General features: G+C 48.8%; 1 protein-coding gene across 4 annotated transcripts in view; it reads left to right on the top strand.

Annotated features, from left to right (window-relative positions):
• LOC144936473 (DENN domain-containing protein 5B-like) overlaps positions 1-18,416 on the top strand; it is an 83,075-nt gene that overhangs the window by 18,294 nt on the left and 46,365 nt on the right. For all 4 annotated transcript variants that reach the window (XM_078863549.1, XM_078863550.1, XM_078863552.1 and 1 more), the window contains one exon: positions 17,545-17,654. In XM_078863549.1, the coding sequence (XP_078719675.1) occupies positions 17,545-17,654 (110 nt within the window). The remainder of the gene's footprint in view (positions 1-17,544; positions 17,655-18,416) is intronic.

Raw genomic sequence — 18,416 nt, 5'->3', positions numbered from 1 at the left:
GGCTGTGTTCAACACAGTCAATTGACTATTTTTTACTATTCTTTGGTTCTTTCGGTAAAGTCACGTAGAAAGAAAATCAATTAAATAGAATACGACGTTTCGATTGCAACACAAGCAGTAGTCATCAGGTAGAACTAAATTTGAGAGAGAGACAAAACACACACACACAGACAGACACACAAGCAGAGACAACACAGAGACACAGAAGAGAGACACACAACATAGACACACGGAGACACACCTCTGAGATGTTGATTCTAAATCCACGCCACCTCTGTGTGTCTTATGTTGTGTGTCTCTGTGTTGTCTCTGCTTGTGGTGTCTGTCTGTGTGTCTCCGTGTCTGTGTTTTGTCTCTCTCTCAAATTTAGTTCTACCTGATGACGACTGCTTGTGTTGCAATCGAAACGTCGTATTTTATTTAATGTTATTTCTTTCTACGTGACTTTACCGAAAGAACCAAAGAGTAATTCCTGCAGTCACGAAAGCTTCAAATTAAGTAATTTTTACTATTTTATTTACCAGGCAAGGCCCACTGAGCTACGCAGTTATTTTTCAGAAGCCACCTGGCTATCACAAATGATAGCTCAACAAAGTGGCTTGTCACGTGGACATTTAGAGCAGCCAAATGCTCTTAAATGCACGTTCATTCTAAATGTGGAGGGGAATAAACCGGACAACCACGCGACCACAGGGTCGGGTTCGAACCCACCACCACCTGCATACCAGGCGAGGTAGTTAACATCCCGCCACCGTGGCGCCCAAGTGTCCACTATTTCACCATTTGAGAGCCCCATTGGTATCCCACCACACTGTGTAAGGGGATGCTCAGTTCCGTAGGAACGGTCCCACTGGCAGCGTGGTGGGCGGGCGCTCGCCTCGGCGGCTTGAAAGGTCGCGGAGTTCAAACCCCCTCATGACGGAGGGTCAGTGGGGGCCTGTCGTCCATCCAGGAGGGATAAGATACGTAACCACTTTTTTGGGAAAGTCCCTCAATGGTTTTACTGCTGAGGAAATATCTCTCACCGTGGGATTGTGGACCTTCCAATACTGTGTTCATGGCGCTCGAGTGGAGATGAACACCGCCCAGCAATCGTTTGGGCGCAGAGACACGTTGGGCTGAACTCGGCAGCAGCTTGACGCGAGCGTGCGATGAGTGTTAGCGGTGGCGCTGGCCGCAGTGCATCAGCTTGAGCCAACTGAGGTGCTGGCTGGAACCCAGACGCCGCGCAGCGCCGGCTCAGCCCTCCGACGTGGCTGTTTGGCGTCGCAGTCGACTGAGTCCACGGCCACGTTTCCCCTCGGCTTTGGCATTCAGGCAAACTCGAGTGGTGAAATGTTAACTCCCTCGCCTGGTATGCAGAAGGTGTGGGTTTGATCCCGACCTTGACGCATGTACTTTTGGAGTTTTCATGTTCTCCCCATGGTGGCGTTGATGTAGAATCAACATCTCGCATTTAGAGGATTTGTCTGCTATAAATGCCCACGTGATAGGGCACTTTGTTGAGCTATCATTTGTGGTCAGGTCGCTTATGAAAAAGAGCTGTGCAGCTCAGTGAGCCTTACCTGGTAAAATAAAGAATTTGTTTAGTTTACACTATTATCATCATTATTGTCAGAAACACAGCTGGTTCCTGCTTGTTTAATGTTCAGAGGGAACTGAATGTGGCGTCGGTTGAGGAGGTGGATCGGGACGGATGCACGGCGCGCAGCGTGCATCCGTCGATCCTCGAGTCGTCGGCATCCCAGCGCATACGAGCTGGTGGTGGACACTCCATATTCTCATGGCAGGCGCCAGTCTGTCCACACAACAAACACGCTCGACTTCCCCCACATAGTGGTGCTTATTTTATGGGCCCGCAGAGGTAAAAATAACACTACACTCACAATTTTAGATAATAATCTAAATGAAATAGAAAGCTGATGATGATAATTTGAATGACGACTCTCGAAATTCCAATAACACGAAGGACTATGATAAAAGCGAACAATAATAACAATTGCAGAGTAATCCAATCAGACAACAGAATAGTTTTTGTTTAATATTATGTTACAGGAAAAGCCCGCAAGTACAAACACATGAGTTTTAAGATGTGATTTTAAAAAGTGACACAGACTCGGAGTCCCTAATGGTCCAAGGAAGGCGATTCCACAATCGCGGATGATTATGACAGTGATGATGTTGATGATGACGACAGTGATGATGTGACGATGATGGTGATGACGGTGACAGTGATGATGGTGATGATGATGGTGATGATGATGATGGTGGTGGTGATGATGAAGGTGGTGATGATGAAGGTGGTGATGATGAAGGTGGTGATGATGACGGTGACGACGATGACGATGATGACAGTGATGATGATGATGACGGTGATGATGATGATGGGCCGTGTCGCCACGCATACCAGGATTTGAACTTTCACGACCTCGCGATGGCGAGTCGAACTCACGACCTCGTGACAGTGGATGCCAGCGGGCCTCTCCCGATTGGTCGTCTCAAATCCCCATGCCGTTGCCGGATTTATTTATTTATTTATGTTGCAATCCGCGCGTTCTTGTGACATTTCCCCCACACGCGCTAGGCAGAGACCGCCACGATGCATCGCCATCGCCGGGATGGGGGGGGGATAAAACGAAACAAAACCCCAAAAAACTATTTGTACGACTGTACTGGCAATTGTGTGCAGGCGCAAATAACAAAACAAACAACATTCCTCAACGCATGCCTCAATAACACTGCAGCAGAGCGAGAGGGGGGGGGACTGCTATAAGAGGTGACGTTTTGGGCAATGGGGGGCACTTGGTTCGTCGCGAATTCTTTGGGTGCAAGCGCATTGGCAGTGCTACGCGCAAGCACAGCGGCGAACAGAAAACCATCAACACATTCATCAAGAGCACACAGCCATGTACAATACACAATAGGTGACCTTTAGCGCAATTCCCCCCTTTTTATATAACGAACGTCACCTATTAAATAAAAATAATGATGGCAGCTTTTACTGTGTATACTTATTAGATACCTCTTCACAGCGGGATGTAGCTCTGAGTTTTTGAAACAATTCTCGTTATCGTTGTTCATGGTTCATCCGGCTCGTGCCGTGACCCCCCGCCCACCCCCCCACACGCCGCGTTGTTTTTCGCGGCCAGTGGAGTCATCGCTGGAAAAGCAAACTTCCCCATCGTGCAGCAGAAGCAGAATTTTTATTGAGGCTGCTGGAGGAATCCGATGAGCTATAAAGCTCTTTTTCACAGACGTCCATTAGGGGGCACATCAGAACGGTACCACAGCAAACAATACAAACACACCATAGGAGTCCACAGTATAGGAGAGGTAAACAATACGTTTAAAATATATATACAGATAAAACTAAACTCGTATGTATCTTGCCAGGTGAAGCCCACTAAGCTATCACCTTATTTTTTCAGAAGCGACTTGGCCACAAGTCGTAGCTGAACAAAAGTGTCTTATAATGTGGAAATTCACAGCAGCAAAATTATCTGAATACTCTGAATGCATGTTTCAGCAACAGCAGGGTCACTGTTGCGGGTCACCAACTCTCCGCGTCTGTTCAGAGGGCTGTGGACACCTGAAGCAGCACTCTGTCCGAGCCGGTGCTCCGGGGTCCAATTCTTCGCGACGATCTTTCCGTCAAATCTCGGTGGCTCAGCTCCCCCGATCTTCACTCCGGCTGGAACTTGCATTGGGGAAACTGCTAAAAGTGTTGTAGGCACAGACTGCAAAGGTGGCCAGGAGATAGCAGTGTGGCAAAAAAAAAGATTCTTGAATCTAACTGTGCCAGGAGCTCTGAATGTTGTCCTCCTTGATTTAATATTCATGGCTTTCCTTTGGGTTTTCAGGTTTCTTACCACGTGCCAAACACTCGGTGAGATGTCTGGCCACACAGAACCTCCTGAAAAAGTACATCGAACCTCACTGACGCTTTACTGGATACATAAAGGACATACGTATTATTGTTATTATTATTTTGGGAAATGCAAGGTGACTGGGTGGCATGTATGTTTGTTCAAATTCTTTTGTGCCGTACGTAGCAGACCGTGCTAAATGGAGGTGCGGGACTACGACTATGGCAGAGCTCCTTGAAACCTTGGGCTTTCATCTGTACAGCCACTCAATATTAACCCAGGTTCTCCAGCATAGCGGGTTGGTGGTCTCATGCACTGTCACCAATGGCTGCACACACGCACACAAAAAAAATCCACAACGTTAAATTCCATTGGGAACTTGTATAGCTATGCGATGAACACTCTTTGCAGGGCATGTGCAGATGTGTGCTAGCTCATGTAGATTAGGGCCACTAACAAGTGCCATGGTGGTGAGATGTTAACTACCTCGCCTGGTATGCAGGAGGTCGTGGCTTTAATCCTGACCCTGACGCCTGCTGTATATTTGGAGTTTGCGTGTCTCTCTTTCCCCGTGGTCGTGTGGATTTTTATACAGGTCCTCCAGTTTTTCCCTCCACATTTAAAATAAACGTGCATTTAGAGTGTTTGGCTGCTATACATTTCCACGCGATAAGCCACTTCGTTGAGCTATCATTTGTGATAGCCAGGTCACTTCTGAAAAACATCTATATAGCTCAGTGGGCATTACCTGGCAAAATAAAAAAAATTCTAATTTCAATAGTTGTAAAGTAACCTTGGTAGTTCCGTGATGTCACCTTGCGATGGGCCATCCCTTCACATGACGTGGCGATGCACACCTCGGCCGAGAGGGATCCACACGGAAATCGGCTCCGTCGTGTGACGCGTACCGGCAGCGCGATCGCAATGCTCGGTAATCGCACCTCCGATTAACACGGTTGGTTCCGCGCGGTGCGACAGAATGTCAGAGTGCAATAATCGAGAGAGAGAAAAAAAACTTTGAGATATTTTCGTGAAAAGCAACGTCACGTCGTGTCCAGGAATGGCCCCTGCTGGAAATTGAGGTCACACAATCAGCAGCAAGGTCACTTCATTCGGTGGTCTCTGTGGCAGTGTTCTTCACGAATCTTCAGTAGGGGGCCGCTTTGGCCAATAAGACATCATCAGTGTGTGAGGGCCGCCACACATTTGAAACCATTGGGGTTTGACAGCACTATGGGGGTGCATTCACACGTTGTGTGTCGTCAGGGGCTGCACGCCAGGAGCCGCACTAAAGGCTACCAGGGGCCGCCATTCGCCTGCGAACGTTGCAATGAAAAACACTGATCTGTGTCTACGGCAGGGTAATGCACCTTCGATAAAACGCTGATCGGACTCTAAAAATGTGCTGCGTCTCAAACGCGTACCTTTAATTCGCTCGTTTTGCGTACGGTTCATCGGGGTTTTAATCTGATGCATCAAAATGCCCAATAACCATCCACTGCTTGAACGCACAGATCTTGGCGCCGCTGGCTGGGGTGGCTGTGGCACAGGTCAAAGCATTAGCCAAATAAGCTGCAACGGCAAACCCCATATTTCTTCTAAGTGACAATCTGAGAGATTGTTCCCGTCGCACGCATTGCGCTGGGTAATTACATTAGAGTGTTCTCATCGCTCCTAGCCACCCACTCACCCACCCACTCACCCCTGCTCTGCCGGATGCCTTGTGGAGTCCATGCAGCCTCGCTCTGTCATTCCCTGTCCCTCGGTGGGATGTGCCGCTATGTTTAGCTCGGTCCCATGCGGGAGACGTGGGTGGGGGGTGAGGGGGGAGGCTGTGCTTCGAAGGTTACGTCATTGTTTTTGCAGGCTCTGTGCATTCTGTTCATTTGAGAGTCGTTCCCGGCATTTCCGTTCGATCCACCAGCCACCCCCTCCCCACCCTTCTGAATAGAAAACAAAATAAACCCGTTGGCTCTCTAACGTGTTTTCAGGTTGTTTGACCTGACGTCCGACGTTTCACTCCGCGTGCTGGGAGCTTCATTAGAAAAAAAACCCTACTTGGTAGTCGAAGGAAAAAAAAATTTCTTCCGTTTAATATGATTCGTATTTCGCGAGCATGCCGTGTGTGTGTGTGGACTGGCCGTGAGGTGTGGGAAGTGGTGGCGCAGCGATTAGTGAACTGCGCTTCAACCCACTGACCTGAGTTCGTTTTCCGCTCATGGCCGATAACAGCGGCGAATGTTCGAACGGTCCTGGGCCTTCTCTAGGTCGACTCGGTGACGAATGAAAAACCTGGTTCATTGTGTAAACATCAGCATTGAGGTGACTAAGGCGGCCAGGCGTGGTGCTGACAACCCACCTCGTCGTTTTCCGTGCCGAGCTTCATCGGTGCTCGCTTAACAGCACTTGTCCCAACAGTCTGACAGCGCAACTTTTTTATTGATAGTGCGGTGATTTGCGTGCTGCGCTACGATACCAGCAATCCGAGCTCGATTCTCGGCCTCGATGCACATTATCTCCTGCCCCCATACCAAGGTCAACTCGGCTTTAAATGAGTATCTGCGATGACGTGCTCACATGAGCAGTGGGGATATGAATGCGGTCGAGCATGGTATTGGCCACTCACGCATGTGGTGCACTGGTATTAATCTATGCTCACTAACAGCACTTGCTCTATGCTCTCTACAGCTGCATGGGAAATGCAGCATTTGGCTTTGTGCGTCTCGTCGCTGGCACACTGCACTATGACCCGGATGACCCTGGTTAAATTCATGGCCATGATGCAGAGGACAAAAACCTTGCGTGCTAAACTCGCCAATGGCAATTGGCATCTGAAATCTCGCCTGGGCCTGCACGAGGTAAAGTCAATCACCTAAAATGAGAGAGACAAAGGTGGAGAGCAGTGCATCATTTCTGGCTGTACTACCGCTTGTGTTTTGTGGTGGCCTCAATAGACCCTTGCTAATGATGCTCGTCCTTGCAAAATCTGTAATGATGGTATGGATAGATTGTAAACGGTACTGCGCACGTTACATCAATGTGCAATATTATCGAACATACAGAAATCCTTGTCCATCGTGTAGTTCATTATACCCTTCTGCGAGGTGTATAATTATGTATTCGTGTGCTCAGACGCATCCATGAGCCAACGTGTACCGTCTCGCGTGTGTAGGTAGCGTAGGGAATTGCGCACGTTTCGTGTGTGCTATGCGAAGCGCTGTGTGTGCGGTGGCTTCCGTTCTGTGGTACGATCCCTGTGGTACCTGGGTTCAGTTCCCATTCTGTTGCCAACTTCATCCCAGTTGAGCTTACAGTGAAGTTTCTGCAAAATGTTTGGCCTTGGGGCGAGGGAAAACAAATATTTTCCTCTCTCAAATGTTGACTTCCCCACCAGATCATATCATCGAACAGATTTCGCCATCTGACCTTGCTTATTTGTCCTTGATGAACTCGTGGTTTTGAGACAACATATTTGCGGTAATATCAATATGGCGGTTCGCTGAACTGTATTGAAAAGTTATCCGGGACCAAGCTAGCGCGACCATGAGATGAGAAACAGATGTCCGCGGTTATATTTTTTCACTTGGGGGAAAAAAAAATTTGCATCGGGGTTTTTTTCATTGGTTCGCTGCTGCTGCGTGCAAACGACACCAGCGATTCGTTATTTGACGATGCTTATTTTGCCATAAATAAAATAAAGGCTACATTTGTTTTGAAATTGCGTGACCTTGCGACCCCAAAAAAAAATAATCAGTCCTTTTTTGGAGTGTGTTTGGAGGAGTCCACGGTCCGTTATTTTAACTCTAAACACATTTGGAACAAAATGCAATGAGTTGTTTGTTTGAGGTTTATTTGAACTCTCTTTCCATGCCTTGACATTGCGTGAAAATTGGTGAAGGTAAAGCCAGTTTGAAACGTAGGCTTGCGCGACCAATATTATCCATAATAGAGGTGTTTTGGGGTTTAAGACCAAAATAGGAGGATTTCTCCACAATTCTGGCCATCGCCTGATGATACTCGTAATTACCGGCGGAACGTCACGGTACTCGACTTGTAAATGTTGTGGGTTTACTCTCCAACACACCGGTATGCTGACCTAGTAACGAATTGGCACGTTCTGTTTACGTGACAAACCTTATTAGTTGTCTGTGCCGGCGACGCACTTATATTCACGCGATCTAACCCAAAAAGACCTCAGTAATGGATAAGGTACAGCCCTTGCGCTTGCTTCCATGCACCACTGCTGGAGGAAGGGCCTCCACGAGAGGGAGCCTTAGAGAGCCTCCTCTAATGAGAGGTTATTCGGCCTACTCTTCCACGCCGGCCAGGCATCTTGGAGGAGGTTAAGAATACCCACACTTTACCCCACCACACGCTGCCGGGCCGATAGACTAATCGCAGCGTATCCATTGTTACTCCTGCGTGGGCAGAAGTGTGGAGGATATTTAAGAACATGCGCCGTGTTTGCCACCGCCGCTGCGCTGGGAAGAACGAACCGGAAACCTCCGGCTTGAAATTTGCAGGGTGTGAACTTTTATTTATATATTTATAATAATAGAACAACAAAACTTTTACACATCCGGTTGTAAAACTATTTTCTGCGTCCTCTTCTCGCGGGCACGATCTCCTTTGCTCTGGGCTGCTGGGGGGCCGCGCTAGGTTTGATGGGGGGCTCAGACCCGTTGGGGGGCCTCGAGCCGTTGTAGTTTTGGGGGGGGGAGTGGGGGGCTCCTTATTGTAAATTCAATTCCCTCCCCCTTCTGTTTTTTCACCACCACCAACACCCGAATGCAAACGCTCCATTTGTCGTTCACCTTGATCATCGTTTAAATTCTAGCTTTTCAATGTGATGCACGGACCGTACATCTGAATCACAAAGTTAATTTAAAAGTTCATTATTTTAAATTTTGGCACGTGCAGTGACTGCTAATCATGCTGCACGTGGTGATGCTGTGGAGTAACAAAGACCCAACAGCAGGAGGATCCTTGGGTTTGATCTTCCACGAAGCTCATGGTCCACCCTAAACCGCATCCACTTCACAAACCATGGCAGATGTGGATATTTGATGCTCAAATGGAAAATTAAAATCGCTCCATTGTGCGATTGTGTTGATCCAGAACAGGCCGTAAAACGTATAACGACACAATGCCCGATCCACAAATGCGAAGGAGACATCACAGCGACGATTCACTCCACTGGCTCCTGACGCGGTTATCTGGCTTGGCCACCTGAATGTGAAATTGTAGTTGTTTGTCTCTGCATCTGCATCAGCCATACAAAAGAAGAATATACCAAATTAAACTGCAGAATTTATAACAGTGCTCGAGGATTACGCTTCATCCATTATACAGCGCCAGGTGGCTCGGCGGGAGAGCAAGTGGCTTGCAACCGGACTGTGTGAGAGTTTTAATCCTGATTGGTGGCGGTTGATTCAGCTGATCATCCCTCCGGGGCAGATTATATTGAGAATCACTTTGCGGAGAAGTGAATGGTGCTTGGACTATGGTGAGACTAGATCCCGTCATAAGATTGTGGAATTTCTACCGAGCGTCTCGGGGTTGTAATCAGTGGATGACTATCGCCTCAATGTCTATTTGAGCAGACAATTACTTTTACTTTTGAATATTATAAAGCCGTGTCTGTGCGTATATATTTTCACGCGCTGCGCTACGAACCCAGCGACCCGAGTTCAATTCTCGCTCACGGCCAACATCAGTGACGATTATCTGAACCCGGTCATGGGCCTCCCCGAGGTCGACTCAGCCTCCAATGAGTACCTGGTGCGATGTGTAAAAACATCACTACTGGGGAGACAAAGGCGGTCGGGCATGGTTTTGGCCACCCACCCCCTCGTGTGCCATTCCTGCCTTCATAGGTGCTCGCTAACAGCACTTGCCCCAAAAGTCTGTTAAGGCTACACTGGGATTCTTTGTCTTTATATATAAAAAAAATCGTGGTTCCCTTTAAAACTGAAGGCCCCCACGGAGGCTGCAAGCTTTGGCTGGATTGATTGGGCCCTGCTTGGTTGTGAAGCCTGCACGATGCTCGGGGTTGGCGCATGGTGGGGTGTGACAGCCCCACCACGCCCCGGCTCAATGTGCCCTCGCCGATAACGCTCACTGCGGGAAGTGGTCGCTGCAAGTGGCCTTGACTCCTGTGGCAGAGACGCCGCCAAGCGCAGCGTGCTCAGGCACGTGCCAAGTTGCACCAAACACTGGCGGTGAGAGTGTCCCACGGTTCCTCATTGGCACCACGACTCCCAAGTTGTGCAGCTGTGCAGACTTTTTGTCAGTCCTCTGCCTGATGAGGGAGTTCTCCCTATTGCTGCGCATGTGGAGTAAAACATCTCCCGATCCATGAGTGAAGGGTTCATGTAGAAAGTGTTCCGAAGTTCACGGCAGGGTGGCGTAAACAATTGGCGCGTGTGAAACTGAAGCGTGCGGGAAGGCCTCCAGTCAGGAAGAGGAGGTGGCAGTGGGTGGGACAATGTTTCAGTTTTTAGATTCAGTTTCATTTATTTGGTATAGCCCTGTGAGCCATTCGGCTTTTGAATCGGGTGCAACCGCAACAAACAAAAAACAAAAACATGAACAAAAAAACATCTTAAAGTGACTATGCGCAAACAGAAAAATCCAGGAAAAAACTACAAAGTCTTCCAGAAAAAAATCACCGTACACCAACACTGTGAAAAAATCCCAATGGGATGTAAGTCAAACAACAACAACCACAAGACAACTTAGATTAAAGCCATCATTCTATCTCCGTACTACAACAAACAAACATGGCCAAACCAAAAAACTTTTCGAAATCACTAAAATAAAGCCATAAAAGCAATGTAACAGTGATCATAGAAACTGTGACCGAATTTTCACAATAAACGACATTAACAACATGTACCACCAAACCCTACAGCCATAGCTGGCTGCATGAGTCACTCCACAACAGCAGGAGCATCAGTAGGAGTATAACAAAATTTCAAATGCACCTTTAAAGATCAGTAGGCCAGGTTACCCCACGGCAGGCGCTGCAGTGGCACCCAGAGATTGGCCACCAGGGGGAGGCCCTCAAGCCGGACGGTGGGAAACTGGAAAAAAACGGACATTGGAGGTCACTTGTCGACTGCAACAGTTGCGTGACCTGGCAGAAGGAAGGAGGTGATAACGAGGCGTGGTGACACCATCCACAGGGAGCCCACTATCACCTGTTCATATGGCCGCTCTTGCGAACGTGTTTTTATTTCACAAAGGTTAAATCAAATCTAGCCAACCAATCTGAGTTACGTATCCGTGTATCTAACTGTTGTTTTATCGTCTGCTTCTAATAACACCACATTTTTCGGTGTCTAATAATAATCATCATTTACGTAAATAATAATCTCAACTCTTGAAGCGCCCCGCAGCATTCGCTCACCGTCAAAGTGAAATGAAAACTCGGAGGCGCGAGGGAAAACACAGAAAAAACGGGATGGCAGCAGCCAGGCGGTGAGCCGGCACCAACGATTGCCAAAGCTCTGCCGCCCTCTACATGTGAATGTTTTCAAACATTGAATGAGTGTTTATGCACCCAGGGAAGAGCCACGCATGCAAGGGCACAACGCTTTATCCCATACAGATGAAAGTGGTGGAGGTTTGTTCACACTTTTTGTGCTGAACTGCCTTCCCCTGGCAAGTGAGAGCATGGCTCCTCATCACCGCCCACAGGCAGGCAGATCCACAACATTTGTACGATCCAACAACCCTTGCCGCCTCCACGGTGCAGGATTACAGGCGTGCATAGCCACACCACCGGCCGTCCAGATGATGATTTACACTGGAGTACTGTACTGTAGAAGCTAGCACGTAGAAACAGAGAGACAGATGCACAGATACCCAAGCAAATGCACTCGTATTTTAATGATCACAGTTGCGTTTTTTTAGTGTTATATGATAATTGCACGTGTAGCATACACGACAATATTTGTAGAAGTGCATTATATGTATGTTTTATTTTACAGCCCTTGGTAAATCCACTGCTGGATGAAGACATCCCCCCCCATGCATGTGGCTGGAGACAGGCACCAGCAGCTAATTAATTAGAATTAGAAATCCACTAAATCAGAGCCCGTTTCCTAAAAATGTTTTACCAAGTCAACGGTGCTCGACTCTGGCTATTGGTCAACGTTCTGCCTGGAGCGGTATTAAAGAGCAGGCGTTTCGGGGTCCCAGAGGATTGAAGACGCCTTTAGCAGCTACGGTAGCCGTATGTTGAGAGAGAGAGACAGTCGAAGAAAATAAACAAATGGTGTACTTGGCAGTGACGGTCTAGCACGTAGTAGGCGGCTTTCGCGACCAATATTATCCATAATTGAGGTTTTTTGGGTTATATCGCGTGAATATAAATGTGTCGTTAACACCCGCCACCACCCGACACGAAAAAAACTAGAAGGTTTGTCACGTAAACAAAATATGCCAATTAGTTACTAGTTAAGCACATTGGTTGTGTGTTGGAGAGTAAACCCACAAGTTTTTTCAATTCGAGTACGACGTTTCACCGGTAATTGCAACCAGCCTCATCAGGTGACAGCCAGTAGCTGTGGAGAAAACCTCCTCCTGTTTCGGTCTTAAATAGAGGAGGTAAAAGTGTTGTCAATCCTGACCAACTGGCTGTGCCGGGTGGTGGCGGGTTTAACGACACATTTATATTTACGTGATCTAACCCCAAAAAAAACTTTATTAAGGACAACCATTATTTATTTCCCACAAAGCGGTGCTAATTTTATTGACCCCAACAAGATGATTGGCCGAGTCTACTACCCTCAACGGGGAATTGAGCTCTTAACGACAATGTCGAAAGACAGTGCACAGTCTATATTGTATTAGGGTAGAGTATACTGCAGGATAGAGTTCTGTATATTGAGGTGGAATTGGGGGTGGAATCACACTGCTATACAGCACATAGGCTGAGTTCGATTCCTGGCCATGGCTAGTGTACATCAGTGGTAATCGATATCTGAACTGCTCTTCAACTAATGTTGACCAGCGTGGTGAAGTATGGCCATTATAACCCCTCATGACTTGACACGGCTCAACGGGACCTTAAACCTTGACAAAAGCTTTAAAAAAGTATTGTATGTTCATTACCGTACTGCAGTGTCTATTTACATTTCCAGGAATGGCAAAACATAAATCTAACCGACACAGACGAAACATGTTGCGGTGACTTTTAAATTCCGCATTATTTCTCCGTGCCAGTGTTACGAGCTTGGTATCCATGTTTACATCCACAACGGCAGCCCCCCCCCCCCATCTGTGTCCACGTCTCTGGCCCCAGACAACCAAACCACACATTACAAGTCGGGCGTCAGGAAATTTCACAAGAGCTTGCAACAACAACAACAATTCCGTCGTCATCGTCCACGTTTTCTCGTAGAGGGAGGGCAATCGGCTCCGGAGGCTGCATGCGGCTCTTTTGACGGACTGCTTCGTGACGTTTTTCTGCGTGCGTGTTTTTAGTGTTTCTGCGTGCGTGTTTTTAGTGTTTCTGCGTGCGTGTTTTTAGTGTTTCTGCGTGCGTGTTAGTGTTTCTGCGTGCGTGTTTTTAGTGTTTCTGCGTGCGTGCGTGTTAGTGTTTCTGCGTGCGTGTTTTTAGTGTTTCTGCGTGCGTGTTTTTAGTGTTTCTGCGTGCGTGTTTTTAGTGTGTCTGCGTGCGTGTTTTTAGTGTGTCTGCATGCGTGTTTTTAGTGTTTCTGCGTGCGTGTTTTTAGTGTGTCTGCGTGCGTGTTTTTAGTGTTTCTGCGTGCGTGTTTTTAGTGTTTCTGCGTGCGTGTTTTTAGTGTTTCTGCGTGCGTGTTTTTAGTGTGTCTGCATGCGTGTTTTTAGTGTTTCTGCGTGCGTGTTTTTAGTGTTTCTGCGTGCGTGGTGTTAGTGTTTATGCGTGCGTGGTGTTATTGTTTATGCGTGCGTGGTGTTAGTGTTTCTGCGTGCGTGTTTTTAGTGTTTCTGCGTGCGTGTTAGTGTTTCTGCGTGCGTGTTTTTAGTGTTTCTGCGTGCGTGTTTTTAGTGTTTCTGCGTGCGTGTTTTTAGTGTTTCTGCGTGCGTGTTTTTAGTGTTTCTGCGTGCGTGTTTTTAGTGTTTCTGCGTGCGTGTTTTTAGTGTTTCTGCGTGCGTGTTTTTAGTGTTTCTGCGTGCGTGTTTTTAGTGTTTCTGCGTGCGTGTTTTTAGTGTTTCTACGTGCGTGTTTTTAGTGTTTCTGCGTGCGTGTTTTTAGTGTTTCTGCGTGCGTGTTTTTAGTGTTTCTGCGTGCGTGTTTTTAGTGTTTCTGCGTGTGTGTTTTTAGTGTTTCTGCGTGCGTGTTTTTAGTGTTTCTGCGTGCGTGTTTTTAGTGTTTCTGCGTGCGTGTTTTTAGTGTTTCTGCGTGCGTGTTTTTAGTGTTTCTGCGTGCGTGTTTTTAGTGGTGTTGTCCTTCTCCCGGCACCTCCGACGAGCACGGTTGGCTACAGAACGGTGCGAAAGAAGTTCAACATACATATGTAGTGTGTTGACTTAGGCGCACACTTGTACTTGGAGGCAGCACGTTTATTTAACACAACGGGTAACTCTAACAGGGTAACAGCATAGGGTGGTGACCACCACGGCTAACCAAACCGACACTCGAAGAGACAATTCTATAGCCGGACCCGGACAGCTAACGGGCTGCTTGGTCCACACGTGGAGACGGGAGATGGAGGACGGCGACTTCATTCCCAGAGTTGAGCGCCCCGATCCCTCTCGGGACCCTGCTTATAACTCCCCTGGCGTGGCTGGCTCCGCCCTTGGCCACGCCCCCCTTCCAGAACCCTCGTGGGGACCCTGGATCTCCATCACGTGATCCTCTCACCCCCGACTGGTGCCCCCCTGCCCTCTCTCGTCCGGTCACGTGTCCTCCCGGGTTCACCTCGCGGTCACGTCTTGACACGACCTCCTTCTCAGCGACACCCGGGCTCTGCCCTGACAGTCCCACCCCTCACATGGCACTGTCTCTGCACTGCGGTGGCTCCCTCGAGGCCACCACACAAACATACGTATTCACATGAATTGGCGGATCTTGAAATATTGTCGGGGGTTTTCTTTCCTTACCCAAGAAAATGTCTCTTCGTGTTATTTTTCTTGCCCATCCCTGGGATAGGCTATGCGTGGCATGACTTCACGTAGATGGGGAGTAGAGACGCGGGGTGAACGTTCAGATCCAAATGCGTGTGCGTGCTGCAGCCCTTTCGTCATTCCACTGCTGGATCAAGGAAGGCCCTCGCCACGCTGCCGCGGGTCATGGGGGTCAGTTGAGCATACTTCACCAAGCCGGTTCTGGTTGGTGAAGGTGTAGTACAGTGATGCCCCGGTTTACGTCCGCGATGCGTTTCTGATAGGTGCGCCACGGTGGCAAGATGTTAACTACCTCGCCTGGTATGCAGGAGGTTGTGGGCTCGATCCCAACCCTGACGCCTGCTGTATATTTGGAGTTTGCACGTTCTCCCCATGGTCGTGTGGATTTTTTCCCGGGTCCTCCGGTTTTTCCCCTCCACATTGAGAATCAATGTGCTTTGAGAGTATTTTCTTGACATTTCTACGCGATAAGCCACTTAAGCTACCATTTGTGATAGCCAGGTCGCTTCTGAAAAAGAGCTACATAGCTCAGTGGGCCTTACCTGGTAAAATGAAAAAATAGTTTCAGATTTTTCGATTAATTGAATGAAACCGCAAATGGAGATAACGTGAAGTTGAGGGCTTAACTGTGCGCACAACGCGTGTGAACACACGGTGCTCGTATCAGCCCAGCGTGCGTGCGCCACAATGAGTTTGCGTGTTGTCTCGGTGTTGGGAGAGCGGCTTGCGAACGTAAGTCTGATGGCTTGTCGGCAATTGCCGGAAATCCCGTTTATTTCATTACAGTACCGTACTTCATTTTTGGCGCATAAACTATTTGACTTTGCACAACACGCACGAAATGTAGTGTCAGGTCTAAGCAAAGCGATCCAGTGAAGTTGACCGCACGCACAGCTTAAAGTAAGGGCACAGAGGGGCTGAATTATTTATTGTAAATAAAGAATGTGGTTTAAAATGTAGTGATGACAGTACAAATCGGACTTATTCACTATAATTTATTCACGTGACTTGAAACTTAACTCTTTACTCGAACAAATATCTATCCTCAGCTTAACTCACAGAGCCACTCTAAAGCAGGTCTGCTCTCTGCTCTGTCCAGATCACTTTTGCAATTCCATAAATGGCTGCCGCATTCTCCGGATTAAACGACGCTCCAGAATGTAAGAGACGCCCCAAACCTGCGCCCGGTGTCAGCAGAGGGATACACATCTGGTCGCCAACACTAATACAACCGCCATTCGCCACTAAGTGACGGTGACATCACCACGGCACCTGTGCCAGTCCAGGGTGCACTTCCAGGCCACGTGAAGTGTCGAAGGCTCAATGCTGGCAGGAGGTCATGTGACAGACCCAGGTGCTATGGGTTGACCGACTAAGATGACTGACAAATCTGGTCACGCATTACGCTCAAACACACCGACTGGATAATTACTAGACGCACCCACAACCAACCTTTCGCTTGAACATACTGGGGGAAATGTGCGTTGTATAACCCGGAAAACATCGGCTGCTTGAGTTGATGCAAGGACAGCAGCAGCGGCAGCCGTCAATACATGAAGAGATCACGAGACGGCCTGTGGTCACACAGCCTAGCGCTCTCATCTGAGCATTCTAGTGGGGAGTTGGCTCAGGCCGTCATACAATAAGCACCACCTTTTTGTCGGTCGGTCGGATATCAACAGTGGCATTCGTGGCATTGCAACTCCCGGCTTATGGCCACTGAAGGAGATGATCTCTGCCTCACGTGCGTTTGACCAGAGAGCACCATGACACAAACTGTGTACGCACTGTGTACGCACCGTGTACGTGTGTGTGAGTGCGTGTGTGTGAGTGCGTGTGTGCCAAGTGGCTGTGTTATGTACTGTATGTATGTGTGTGACAGTGGTTAACGCTGTGAACCCGGCGACCTGAGTTTTATTTATTCCTGCCATGACAAACTTCGGTGGCTAGTGAGCTGTCGTGTAGTGGTTAGCGCACTGCGCCACAAACCTGGTGACCCGAGTTCGATTCCCGCTCACGGCAAACACCGGTGACGATTATCTGAATCGGTCCTGGGCCTCCCCTAGGTCGACTCAGCCTCAAATGAGTACCCTGTGTGGTGTGTAAACATCGCCACTGGGGAGACAAAGGCAGCCGGGCGTGGTGCTGGCCACTCACCCACTCGTGTGCCGTGCCGACTTTCATAGGTGCTCGCTAACAGCACTTGCCCGTACAGTCTGTTAAGGCTATATGGGGGATCTTTGTCTTTGACTTAAAGAGCGGTGACAGTGGTTAATGCTGTGAACCTGGCGACCTGAGTCGTATTTTTCCCGGCCGTCACTAACATCGGTGGCTCGTGAGATCAGGTCGACTCAGCCTTAAACAAAGTACCCGGTGCAGTGTGCAACCTCAAGCACTGTGGGGTGACAAAGGCAGCCGGGAGCGGTGCTGGCCACCCCCACCCCCTCAACGGTGCGCCGTGCCAGCGTTAATGGGCGCTCGCTAACAGCACTCGCCCCAACAATCTGTTAAGGCTCCACGTCGGGGGATCTTTTGCCTTTGTCTCCGTGGTCGAACGCAGGAGAGAACTTCGAGTGCACCCCGCTGCGCCGCACCTTCAAGGCCAAGGTGCTGGCTCACTACCCCCAGGCGGTCGACTGGAACCCCTTCGATGGAGACGCCGTGGGCATGGTACGTGCTGCCCCCCCCCACCCTCCTGGTCTCCCGCACGCCGCCGGTTCACCCGGACAACGTCGCTTACCGCTGTGTCCCCACCGCACGCCCGGCACTCCGATACCGCAATTCCGCATCGCACTGAACTCCCCGCAGATTTGCGCGGTTGGGCTACGTACTGTGTGAAAAAAGTTTCACATCCATACAACTACAGCACGATTACCACGATTGCCTAAGTATGGTGCGAAAGAAATTCAACATACAACCACCGCACCTCTGATTAGCACGGTTGGCTACGTACGGTGCGAAAGAAGTTCAACAGCCACACATATTTACATATGTACGTACAACGGGCCTGGTTCCTCTTTTAGCCGGCGTGCTGCTCTGTACGTCCAGGCACCGCTTTGGAGGTGAGAATCAGCGGGTCGCACAGATTTGTGAAATTCCCATCCTTACCAGGCTGCGAGGTGGCCCAGGGGGTAAGGCAGTACAGCAAGTGGGTCCATGAACCCCGTCTGTACAAGTGTTCCCTCGTTATTCACGATACTAGCTATCCGCGATTTTGGCCGTCAGCGGATCGCATCTCTACCACGACTGCCTCGAGAGAGCGAAAGAAAGTGATGATTTAAAGTGATGAGAGAGAATGTGATGCGAGAAAGCGATGAGATAAAATGATGATGCAAACTCACTCGGACGAGAGACGCACGAGATAATGTCTCCAAATCTACTAGAGACAAGAAGTGATCGGGACTCATGACAGAGGGGGAAGCTTGTGTTCGA

Source organism: Lampetra fluviatilis, chromosome 16 (assembly GCF_964198595.1).
Source record: "Lampetra fluviatilis chromosome 16, kcLamFluv1.1, whole genome shotgun sequence".
Classification (NCBI taxonomy): Eukaryota; Metazoa; Chordata; class Hyperoartia; order Petromyzontiformes; family Petromyzontidae; genus Lampetra; species Lampetra fluviatilis.
This window is presented reverse-complemented; position numbering and strand designations above follow the sequence as displayed.